This window comes from Pelobates fuscus, chromosome 1 (assembly GCF_036172605.1).
Source record: "Pelobates fuscus isolate aPelFus1 chromosome 1, aPelFus1.pri, whole genome shotgun sequence".
Taxonomy (NCBI): domain Eukaryota; kingdom Metazoa; phylum Chordata; class Amphibia; order Anura; family Pelobatidae; genus Pelobates; species Pelobates fuscus.
Genome location: NC_086317.1, coordinates 373,283,546 through 373,296,406, shown reverse-complemented (window position 1 = coordinate 373,296,406; position 12,861 = coordinate 373,283,546). Strand labels below are relative to the sequence as shown.

Here is a 12,861-nt window from a genome sequence, read left to right as displayed (position 1 = left end):
AATAAAGGTTTGTATAATGCAGGTCACAACTCTGAAAACACAAGGTTGTAATGCAGACAAAGTGTTCAGTTTAAATGACACAGATGAAAGGACGGAGCATGTCACATGGGTAACACAAGTGGTGTGCGGGGCGGATTCTGTAGCCTGCTTGGGAGTTTTACTACATTGTGTGCCTGTTGGTAGCAACGGATTTTATTATGAATCTGTACTGTTGCAGTATTACAATAATGGCATGAATTACTACTTCCTCGTTTACAGTGCTCTTAGAGTGAACCTCAAACAATTAGGCACAAACATTAAAACAGATTATAAAAAGAAAGAAAAAGCCTTACCATCCATACTATACAATTCACAGGCTTTCAATGAAGTTTCAAAGCCAGTAACTATATCCTGTATTATTAAGACCTGAAAGATTAAATAAAACAAAACAAAAAAAGTATGTAACTGATGTATTTCTTAAAGACCATATAAATAGGAATTAGTCAATAAATTCTCTGTATAGGAGAATGTAAAGTGATAAAACTCAAACTAAACAGGATTATTGATATATGATCTCCTTACAAGTGTTTTGATTTTATATTCTTTCCTTGATTGTATTGGATATATATATACACACACACACACATTTGGGTTGCGTTTACTTTTTCAGAGAGGTAGCCCCATATATATCTGTGTGGAATACCATTTCCAGGGCAGACACTAGTATGTGTTTGAGGAACCAATACAATCAAGGAAAGAATATAAAATCTAAACACTTGTCAGAAGGAATATATGATCTCCTTACAAGTTTCCGGTTTCACTTCTCCTCACACAGAGTGATAAAGTGGTGGCTACACATGCATTGCATTTCAACTTACATGTAAGATAGAACTATTTCTGCTGCTTGTATGAAGTCTTTAATGGTGATCCCTAGTTGCATGCCACTGCTAAACATTGCTCATTCTACTTCTAAAATCTATATAATGTTTGTACCGATCACTGATAAGGCAAAACCTTTTTCCTATTCAAGAGGAAAGCTTTTTACCAAGCTTATCTTCAGTCAAGTGAGGTCTCTGATCCAAACACACATCATCTTCACATACATTGAGTTCACCTTGAGAAATGCAGTCAATGCCATAGACCATCTCTATACATGTTTGGTGTGAGGTTAACTGTATAACAATGGCTATTAAAGGGACACTATAGGCACTCAGACCACTTCATCTCAATGAAGTAGTGTGGGTACAGTGTCTGCCCTCTTAACAAGGCAATTGTAATTATTGCTCATCTTGCGAAACCGCAATAATTAATTACCTTGCAGGGTTAATTCCACCTCTAGTGGTTGTCTACCAGACAGCCACTAGAAGAGCTTCTGGGTCCTTCGAAGATTTTTGGTCCGCTAACTGATGCTGGATGTCCTCACGTTATAAATGTGGACATCCAGTGTCAGTGAAAACCCCATAAGAAACCAGTGATTCGATGCTTTGCTATGGGGAAGACCTAATGCGATTGCGGCAGAAGAGCGGAGGTGGAACCTGACCCAGCACTGAGGGACATCAGTGGTGGAATCAGATAAGTGACAGGGGTTTTTAACCCTTTCAGTGCTGGGGGGGGGGAGGAAGGAAGGAACAGAGCACTATGTTGTCAGGAATACAACTTTGTATTCCTAGCACTATAGTTTTCCTTTAACCGTTCTATAAAATATACACACACAGTGTTAGAAAGATATGCATAGTGTGTATTTTTTTTAGGATTCTACAATCATGTGTGCATCCTAATCCATACAAAAATAGAAAAGAAATCACAGTAGTTGCTAGTTATTTCTTACCTTATCTGCAACGCTATACAAGGATTTCAAGGCAGTAAATAAAGGAGGGCAGCCCTTGCTAAAATAGGCCCTCAGGAACTTTACAGCAAGCTCTCTGAACTTGCCACCTAGAAAAAAAAAAAAAAATACATGCACATCAACATAACCGTTTAACATTACAATAAATAAAGTCAATTGCATACACACATCGTACATAATACAGTGAGAATATTTTGTAATACAACATTTTCTCTTTTTAGCCCCTTAAGGACACATGACGGAAATATACCGTCATGATTCCCTTTTATTCCAAACGTTGTGTCCTTAAGGGGCTAATAGTCTCTTTTCAGTACATCAACTGTACATTTACTCATCTTTGTACTTCAGTAAAAGCTGGGTAACGTATATCAGAGGCAAAAAAGATAAAATAAAAATAAAAATAAAAAAATTCCTCTAAAAATTGGACAACCTTTTCACAATTATTTTTATAGTAAACAGATCACTAAAACGGTTCCTATTCAATTTACAACAGACACGCTGTTTTGTTGCACAGCTGAGCAACGTAAAAATAAAAATGAGTGATATCGCTTCAACATTTGCATAGGACACAAATCCTAATGCCACAAATATGGGTGTTAACCCCTTAAGGACGCAGCTTCAAAAACTGGACTTACCCTTAAGGACACAAGCATTTTTTGCATTTTTTGCTGTTTGTGTTCAACCTCTGTTTGCATTTTTCTTATTTATTACACCAACACATGTTATATCGTTTTTTAAAGGACAAAAAGGGCTTTAATCTGATGTGACATATACATATATAAATTCTTATTTATTATTAAAAAAATCCAAAAAAATGAAAAAAAAATGAAATAAATTGTTTTTTTTCACAGTTTAGGCAATAATAACGTGTGTATAAGTGCAGCTTAAGGAAAGTAATTTAAAAAATATTCAATTAGTTGTTCTGATTTTCAGAGTACATAATATGTCTAGGATTTCAGCTTATTTTGAAAGTTACAGGTCACAAAATACAAGGAGTAAAAACTTTTTTTAATGTTGAGCAATTTTAGAATTTGGCATGTTTGTCTTGTAAGCTTAATAGCCATCACAGAAAGCAAAATTGCTGCACAAAAGTATATATTTATATAAAGCACACATCACAGGCTATTTACCAAAGGGTATTCTGACACTTTTTACGTAGCCATTTCGCTGCCAATCTCTGCTAAATCGTGTAGTAAAATTGTGTTTTTTTCAGATTTCTAACATACACACACAATTTTTCAAGTCTGGTATGTGCCACTGTGATCAAAACCCCATAAGTATGCTCAGCAAACTCTTCTGAATAAAACAATACCCCCAATGTATGTCTTTGACACTATCCTGTGAAGCTACAGTGCCTTAAACGAGTCCTGACCATTACAGTTTTTACAATTAGAATTTTGATAAATGGATTTGGTGTGTCTATATCACATTTTAGGGCATTGTAGCAGTTTGACAGTTAAAATTACTCCATAAATGCATACCATTTGTGAAAGTAGACACCACGGGCTATGTCATATGGTATATTTTGAGCTTTATTATACAGTTATGTTAGCACCAATTACTTTCAAATGTTATCATATTGTTTTATTTTTGCATTTTTATACACACATGTTGTATTTTAGTAGTTAATTTTGAAAACTTGATATATGTTACTGTAAATTAAATCACAAAATTATTCTCAGCTATATTTCCTGAGTACAAAATTACCCCCTTTGTACACCTTAGCCAGGTTTTTGTGAAAAAATACAGGGCTAAAATCATACCCGGCCCATTACAGTTTTTTTTTTAAATGACAAATTGACGAATGGTCATGGTTTCATTTTGGGGCATTTTAGTCGCTCATATATTTAAATAACGCCACCAATGCATACCATTTACAAAAGTGGACAACATGGGGACCCTCATATAAAATATTATAAGCTTTATTGAAGTGACATTTTGTTACCATTTTGTTTCAAAGTTTGTGGTATTCATTTTTATTTTAACATTTTTACATACACATAGTATTTCTGATGATTATTTTTTAAATATCCTGTTTCCCACTGTCATAAAATTAACTTAGCTGTACTCAGCAACATCTTCTCAGTACAAATATACCCCATATGCATACCCCATATCTTTGGAAAGTAGCGATCTTAATATTAATCTAAATCTCTAATCCCAAACCAAGCCCTAATTCTAAACCAAATCCTAATCCTAAATCTAACCCTCAATCTAATAATAAACCATTACCACAATCCTAACCCATAACGTAATCCCATGTGTAACCCTAATTATAACCTTAATCCAAATCTCAATCCTACCTTTAGCAATAGTGTTAAAATGATTCCCCCTGCTGGTGTCAGCCGAGGAATTCCCTTGCTATATTCAGCAAGGGATGCCCGTGCTGACCCTAATCCTAATCTGAACCATAATCTGAATCCTAATCTGAAACATAATCCCAATACTACAATTAATTATAAACCTAATCTCAAACATAAACTTAATAATAAACCCAGTAATAAACCTGATAATAAATCTAGTACTTATGCTAAACCGAATAATAATCCTTAATTGTAATCCTTAATTTAATCTTAATCCCAAAGGTTTCCCTCTACTTATATCAGTGCTGATATTAGTAAAGGGATTTTAAACTAAAACACAGTGGTATGTTGCTGCCATCTACTGGCTATTTTCAGTATTGCAGTCTCCCATCTCTTACATTGAAGACATTATTCCCAATGCAATGCGATCTGTGCTGGGCAACTAAAAATGCCCAGCACTGATCAGAATGGCATTTGGGCATAGAGGGTGATCCTCCAGGGTTTGTTCAGACCCTGGGGGTCTCCCAAGCACCAGATCACTTGAGAGAATGACTGTAGCTGAGCTTGATGGCTCAGCTGCAGTGTTCTTTTTGGATTTAAATGGCTACATGCAGTGCTAACTTTCAGCACTGCATGCAGCTCATCAAAAAGTCTGGGGCCACTAAAAATGGCCCCAACTGACAGAGGGGATCCCCAGGTTTCTAATGATACCTGGGTTTCCTAGTGTGAGCAGGGATTTAACCCTGCTCACACTACATTGCTGTCTATGGGGATTTAAATCCCCATTTAAAGAGCTGCTTGCCGACCTCACTTTGAGCTCTGCATGCAGCTCATCAAAAAACCTGGGGCCACTAAAAATGGCCCCAGCTGACAGAGGGGACACCCAGGTTTCTAATGATACCTGGGTTTCCTAGTGTGAGCAGGGATTTAACCCTGCTCACACTACATTGCTGTCTATGGGGATTTAAATCCCCATTTAAAGAGCTGCTTGCCGACCTCACTTTGAGCTCTGCATGCAGCTCATCAAAAAACCTGGGGCCACTAAAAATGGCCCCAGCTGACAGAGGGGACACCCAGGTTTCTAATGATACCTGGGTTTCCTAGTGTGAGCAGGGATTTAACCCTGCTCACACTGCATTGTGCTCTATGGGGATTTAAATCCCCATTTAAACAGCTGCATGCCGATCTCACTTTGAGCTCTGCATGCAGCTCAGTAGTCAGTCTGTGGACATTAAAAATGACCCCAACTGACAGAGGGGAGACCCAGGTTTCTAATGATACCTGGGTTTCCTGGTGTGAGCAGGGATTTAACCCTGCTTACACCACAATCTAGATATAGGCATTTAAATGCCTATTTAAGCAGATACATGCCGCGCTGACTTCCAGCACTGCATGTAACTCATCAAAAAGGCTGGGGTCACAAAAAATGTCCCCAGCTGATAGAGGGGAGCCCCAGGTTTCCATTGATACCTGGAACTCCCTTGTGTTAGCAGGGATTTAAGCCTGATCACACCAAATTGTAATAGTGGGGATTTAAATCCCCATTTAAATGCTTGTTTGCAGCGCTCACTTTGAGCTCTGCAAACAGAGCATCAGTCAGTCTGGGGACACTAATTCTGGCCCCAGGTGAAAGAGGGGAGCCCCAGGAATCAAATGATACCTGGGGCTCATAGTTACCAGCAAGGTAATAGACCCTGCTGGAAAAATACTGCATGACGGAAATGTTCCGTCATGCGTCCTTAAGGGTAGGACCAGCATGACGGAAAATTTCCGTCATGCGTCCTTAAGGGGTTAATAAACATGGCCCCACGTTTGCTGCAATAATATGCTCCACTTGTCTGGGAATGCTTTGGGCTAACAGGGCTATCCAACAAAAAGTGTGAACTTTCAACGTCAATTCACATTGAATGTCATGTTTTAGGCCATAATAGCAGAACTGAAAACATGCCCGGTACTGGGAGTTTTTTCCGAGTTCAGACATTTAGGCCTAAAGCATGACATTCAGTATAAACCCCCCTCCTCCCTCCCTCAAAACAATAAGAAAAACAAAAACACAACTTACATTTGATTGGTTGTGGAAGTTGAGTCAGGTCATTGGCTGAACATGTACTCAGAATACATCTAAATAAGGAATTTGCTGTACTGCACACAGCAGCAATACCTCTTTATTTAAGCAAAACTAATGAAATTCAAAGGTGAATCAAAACACAGCATGAATATGATACAAAAAGCACTGAAGTTATGTGTTATGTACCCAGAGTGCACCTTTCCGAGTGTTGAGTGATCAGTGTTAGAGTGAGACTTTGAAAATAACAGATTATATTGCCACTATACCCCACCTGTCACAAAGTTTAATGGTAATCTTCTCGGTGAAAAAGCTCTCGGATGCCTTTTACCAATTTCCTCATACATGCAAAGTCGTTCATCTACAGAACCTACAATGAGAACAAGATACATAAGAAGAAATTGCAATGAAAAACGGAAAGCTTTTATGCCTATTCAACGGGAGATGTTCTGTTTGGCACAGGCCTCTATTTAACTGGCTTTAAAAATGACTTGTCTACAAAAATGCCCATAGACTTTGAAGGTGACTTCTGTATACGGATTACATTATACCAGTTAAGTAACCTAAGCAATCACTGTATAGCACAATAAAGCATGTTACCAGGCTGCAGAGCCTTCTCTAAGTTTTCATAGTATTTCCAGTTCTCTGGGTTACGGTCTATGAGCTCTTTGTACACTTCAACAGCCTCTTCCAGCCTTCCCAGAGTTAAATACATCTCTCCTGCAAACACAAAAATATAACTATGAGACGAAGAGGTATGCAGCACAGTAAGAAAAGGACTATTTACAAACTCATTGGTACTTTACAAAGAATATATTCAGAAGACAATATAATATACAGTAAAGCACTTAAATCGTTTAAGATTAGGGTCCCTTTCACACTTAAACACGTAAATTGGTTTGCATTTTTCTTCACAACAAAATTCCCCACCATTATGTTCAGGAACACATTTCATACCATTTACAAGAACACTCCACATTCCTAAAGCACTCTATTAACCAGTGACTCTTCTTTCAGAATCTATAAAAGTGCTGATTTCAGGAGAAATCAGTACTTCTATTAAAGCGGCACTGTCATCAGAGGACTTTGCAAAGACCCCCCAGTCAACCCCTCCCATCTTTCCCCTCCCCCCACCATTCCCCTTCCCCCTCCCCCCCTCCCCTCCAACAGTGACATCGCTGATGGGGATTTGGTAGCCAGGCAAAGGTGAGTCCCACTTACCAGAACCTGTCCCTTGCGGGCACTGCTCTTTTTGCCTGTCAGGTCCCATGGGCGATAGTACAGCATTTAGGTCTATGGAGGATCCTCCATAGATATAGGCAATTCGCTGCAGCCATCACTGATGACAACTGGGGGACCTGACCCTTCTACATGGCGGTATCTCCGCCAAGTGTCTAGAAGGGGCAGGTGTAGAAAAATAAAATACAGAGACAAAGTAATCTCTCTCGACTCGGCTGGAGAGTGTCCTTAAACTGCATATGTACGAGCAACTATACAGCTACATAGAAGGCTGACTTGTGAACAATCTTGAAATGACACTGTTTATGTTATTGTTTATTAAAAAACTGTTGGAATGCTAGACACCCATGAAAAACAGCAAGGATGCCTACCAGCACCAATTACCAAAGCAATGGGAGTCATATTACAAATGCCAACCTGTATTTATATTGTTGTCCAACAAATGCATGTAATATTTTTATGGTTATCACATGTGCTGCAATGACAAACCAAAAATAAAGAATAAAAACAAAATTACTCAAATATAAATCTTTTGAGAAGTAATCACTATGTGATAGATCAGGGGAGCCCAAAAAGTAGATTCCCAGGTGTTTTAAAAGTACAGCTTCCCTGATGCTTTGTCATTCATGGGGCATGCAAAGCATCATGGGAGTTTTAATTCTATTACATCTGGGGATCTACCTTTTGGGCACCCCTGTTGTAGATAGTATACATCAATCCCGTCCAAAAGAACCATAACCTATATTATTGTTTGATTCTGAAAATATTCGATATGCAACCAGTTTTCAATAGTCTCATCCAATCACCACTGACTGGGTTAAATGAAACGACCAATGACAGGGGGCAGTCCCAGGATGTCAAGGAGAGATCTGTTTTTTGCCAAGCCTCTGCTGAACAATTTGATGTAAAAAAAAATAAAAAGGGGCACAGTGCCTAGAGCCACTGAGCTGCATTGGTTATGTGCCCCTTATATTCTGAATATAAAAGGAATGTTAAAACTCTGTGCATACCTTTAATCTCTTCTATGTGTAGTTTGTCACATATTTGCTTCTCATAAGTCTGAATGTGATCCAAAGCCTCCTGAAATAGATTTGCTTCTCTCATCACTTGGTTCTGGTACAGGATGAGTTCACTGTATTCATATTCTATTTTATTTGGAGGTACCTGCAATATATAAATATTGAATTGTTAAAGTAATTGCAGGAAAAATAAATAAAAAAAATGTACATTATATATATATATATATATATATATATATATACACACATACATACATACATATACACACACACACACACACACTTTAGATTTTTGCCAGTACCTACTGGCTTTATCAGGATTAGTATTTTATCATAAAGCTACTATTTGTCATCTATAAAAACACCTCTTTAATTCCTGTAAAGTTCCAAAAGCAATAGTCTAACAGTAATATCTATTGCACAGATTATTTTTAATACATTGGTTCCCAAACAGCAACAAAACTCAAGACCACTGCATTAATATTGGTATCTACTACAAACTAATAAACAGAGCTATATAACTGCTTGTGAAACAGGACTTTCTAAGTACATTAAAGGGATACTAAAGGCACGAACGGTGCAAGAATGCAGTTGATATGATACCAAAAGCATGATTTTAGCAGTGAAAATGCAAAAGATTAAATAAAAATACACCTGTACTGCTCAAACTCTTGCCTCTCTGTTCCAGCAGGGAGGATGAAACAACTCCTGAAAGGTGCCCCTAGGTTACCCTCTTCTATAGGTATTCATTGGACAGTCAGCGGTGTATAAATATGTACAGAGAGACCTGATGGCTGTTTCTTACTCATGAAAACATTTGCTTCATCTTATGATGTAAATGCTACTGCTGGCCATCTGATATGATCTGTTTGGGTCTACACATCATTATCTTCCCTTGCTGCATATTAGGAGTTGAGACATATATAATGAACCAAAAGTAAACAATGGAGTGACCAGACGTGGCCAAGATGCATCAGCTGAAAATCATTGTGATCTGCAGCAAACTAACATTCATGGGCCCTGGTGCAGCAAAAAGGCACCTGCCGGCTTTAATAGGCTATTAGAAGAACAGGAGATGAATTCTAGATTAACAGCTCTGTAATGCTTTAAAAAAAAATTGATTAGTCTGCTCTAGAATGTTCTTTTACCCTGAACACAATCCGACTCTTATATTGAGGAGCATTTTACCTGCTGAGTCTTCCTGAATTCTTCCAGCAATTTTAAGGCCATTTCATAGTCTTTTAGTAAATGATATGCAATGGCATAGCCAATCCATGAAGCCCGTTGTGTTGGGCGCAGCTGAAGAAGTTGATATCTGGTTTCCTGTAGTAAATACAATATAATTTGCATAATATCTGTATCTTTATTTGAAACATTTACATTAAACAAATATCTGCACCCAATACATGTTTTAATGCCTCGCAAACAGTACTGCATGGTCTCAGCTACTAATCTTACAGGAAAGATCATCCAGCAGGCAGCGTGGGGACAATTCACCAAACTGTAAGAGGAGTCATTCACATGATTGTGAATGCTTAGAAATTCACAGGAAAATTGGATATTTTAGGGCATTTGAGAATGTTTCCAATTATCTGCCTTTTCAATAATAAAAAAAAAAAATGAAATACAAACGTTAACAAGTATCAGTTTAATAATTAAATATTCTATACAATTTGTTGCATTTTGTAGTCCCGAATAGAAAGCAGTATTTAAGATTTTACAGAAATAATGTGATTTACACAGATATCTAAAAATTTTATTTATTAATAGTTTACATTACAAAAACAAATGGAACACATCCATCCTTGTGGCTTTCACTAGACGTACTAGGCTTAAAAAAATGTTAAGACGAAACAGTTACCAAATGCCAACATATGAGAATAGACATTCTGGAACAAGTTCTAAAATGTCGGCAGTCGATACTACGATGATGTACAAGGGCAGGATGATTTACAAAGGGCTGTAAAAGTAAAACATATAATACAGTCAATGTTAATCTGATATCAGTTTTCCTGGAACCAATTCTGAATCTGTTAGCTGCAGTCAACCTGCCTGAGTTTAAACTGTAGTTTCGAGGTCAAGGCCTAACATAACATGGGCCAGATTTAATGTTGTTGTCTGGCTAAATAACAGCTGACAATGGCATTACTAAAAGTTTGAGTATTCAAAGCTTGCCATTAAGACACCTTACCGCCATTTATAAAACACCCATCAGCCGCTAACATTTTCACCCATAGAAACCTATAGGAATAAAAAAAGAAATATTCAATGCGCTGCACTAGGTCCAGCGCGTGTTAAAAAGATGAAAAAAAAATAAACACAGTGTAAAATGTATACTAAACTTTCATGAGCATGCGCAAACCTAACACTGACTAAACCAACACTCTTAGCTGTAATGAAATAAAATAAATGGGATGTAAAATGCTGAAGCAGGATTGTATAACCCCCATATTATCAAGGTGATCCAGAATTAGTCCCCATAAAAAAAAAAAAAAAAGAAATCTTTAAATAAATAATAATGGGCTGGGGCACTCAGAGCTGATCTCTTAAGTGAGGTTACAAACAAAGCAGGCGTTAAATAATGCCCCCCCCCCTCCAATAAAAAAAACAAAAAACAAAAAAAAAACAGAACATTGAGTTCTGCTACCCACAGCAAACGTGTGGTCAGAGGACCACAGCACTAGTCCACCTAATTGTAAAACATCTCTACCTAACTCAGGGATGTCGAACATGCGGCCCTCCAGATGTTGCTGAAAACTCAATGACTCAAATAATAAAAAGGTACCTTTAATCATTATATCCCCTGTAATTACATTTAGGTTGGGTGAAGGAGATCCTACTAGATCTAGAAAAGTATCAATATCACGCTTAACATTTACCATGCGCTTACAGCTACCCCAGCTAATGTTTCAAGGTGTATAGTCAAAAAAAAAAAACACAAGAGGGGATGGTGGGAGGGAGGAACCACCCTCTCCAACCGCCCCCCACAAAAAATAAAATAAATAAATAAATAAATGCAAACCACCACAACCAGTTATCAGCACAAAATGTGTTTTTTTACAAGCACACATTAAATCTGGCCACAAGTTTCAAGCAGTCTTGTCTAGGTTTTTTTTTGTTTTTCTTTCTTTCTATAGTGGTTTGCTAGGCCTTATGTTACTAGACATGATTTAGAAATACAATTTTCTTAATATTTTATTTAGCTAGACAAAAAAATAAAAATTCTATTTTTATACAAAGACATTCATATGAAGCTTATACAATATACAAGTTTGATTAGGATAAAATATATCCACATATTCATTTTTTGTATAGTATCCCAATATAGATTAACACCGAGAGAATTTAATATCTAGAGACTGTTATAGAGATCAGAGGGGAGACATGAAAAACAACAAACACATATATAGAGTCCCAATTATCTCAAAACCCAATTCCTACCAGAGACCAAAAGGCCAATATACCAATATCCCAAAAACAAAAAAAAAACACACAACTAAATACAAAGAATACATATTTTGAGAATCAACGTGAGGCCAGATTACACATCGAGAGAATCATGGTAATTATCTCTATATACTGTCCAGGGTGACCACATTTTATCATAAGACAAAGACCTGCATTAGAAACGAAGTGGTGTTCCATTCTATATTGAAATTCTACTTGTTCCATAATCTCCTTCCATGGAATGGGAGTTGTACTTTTCCATTTAGTAAATGGAGTTATTTGGGATGCTTGTTCCATAGAATCTAACATTTTAATGGATCTAGAAATCAGTCCCTTTTTTTTTTGTAAATCGTATTTTGAGTATTTCAAGGATAAGGAAATGTAAAGAAAAATGGAGAGCACGCAGACTCCGAAATGGAAATACAGCATTACAAATGCTCCAGGATGTACATTAAGAGAATGTAATTGAATATCGCCATACCTCAGCATATTTACAAAGTGAACCCTACCACTCTTGTGGAAGCAGTTAATATTTCCCCTATTTGCTGATGCGCCTGGTTTAGGCTGCACATCATGCGTTTGGGGTCACCCCCTTCTACACAGCTTGATCCAACCCTCTGTGACATTTACGTAGTGGGATCAATGCCTGCTGCCTCATTATCTGCCCAACCAGTAGGAGTTGATGCATATGGTTACTGGTATCAGAGAGGGTGCACAAACTGTCAAATTGCACATTTCTTGTAGCCACGTTTCCCACCATGCTCCTGCACATGTTTCAGGGGCACATACGCTCATTTCCGGTTCCATGATACTTTAGTATCCCTGCCCTGTAAGGGTCAGGGAAAAACAGGTCAAAAGAAGTCCAGGTATGAGAGCAAGAGATATGAGGATGGGTGTAGAAAAGATGTATAGGAAAGGGCCCGAATGAGATTGTGTAAATGTGTGTGGCAGGTAAGTGCATAG

The 12,861-nt window shown here is 37.5% G+C and overlaps 1 protein-coding gene across 1 annotated transcript in view; it reads right to left on the bottom strand.

Moving 5' to 3' along the window:
- NAA16 (N-alpha-acetyltransferase 16, NatA auxiliary subunit) overlaps positions 1-12,861 on the bottom strand; it is a 50,456-nt gene that overhangs the window by 19,120 nt on the left and 18,475 nt on the right. Inside the window, exons 5-10 of the mRNA XM_063425964.1 lie at positions 9,640-9,774; positions 8,443-8,596; positions 6,794-6,913; positions 6,468-6,563; positions 1,808-1,914; positions 333-405 (exon numbers count right to left, since the gene is read on the bottom strand). Coding sequence (XP_063282034.1) covers positions 333-405; positions 1,808-1,914; positions 6,468-6,563; positions 6,794-6,913; positions 8,443-8,596; positions 9,640-9,774 — 685 coding nt within the window. The remainder of the gene's footprint in view (positions 1-332; positions 406-1,807; positions 1,915-6,467; positions 6,564-6,793; positions 6,914-8,442; positions 8,597-9,639; positions 9,775-12,861) is intronic.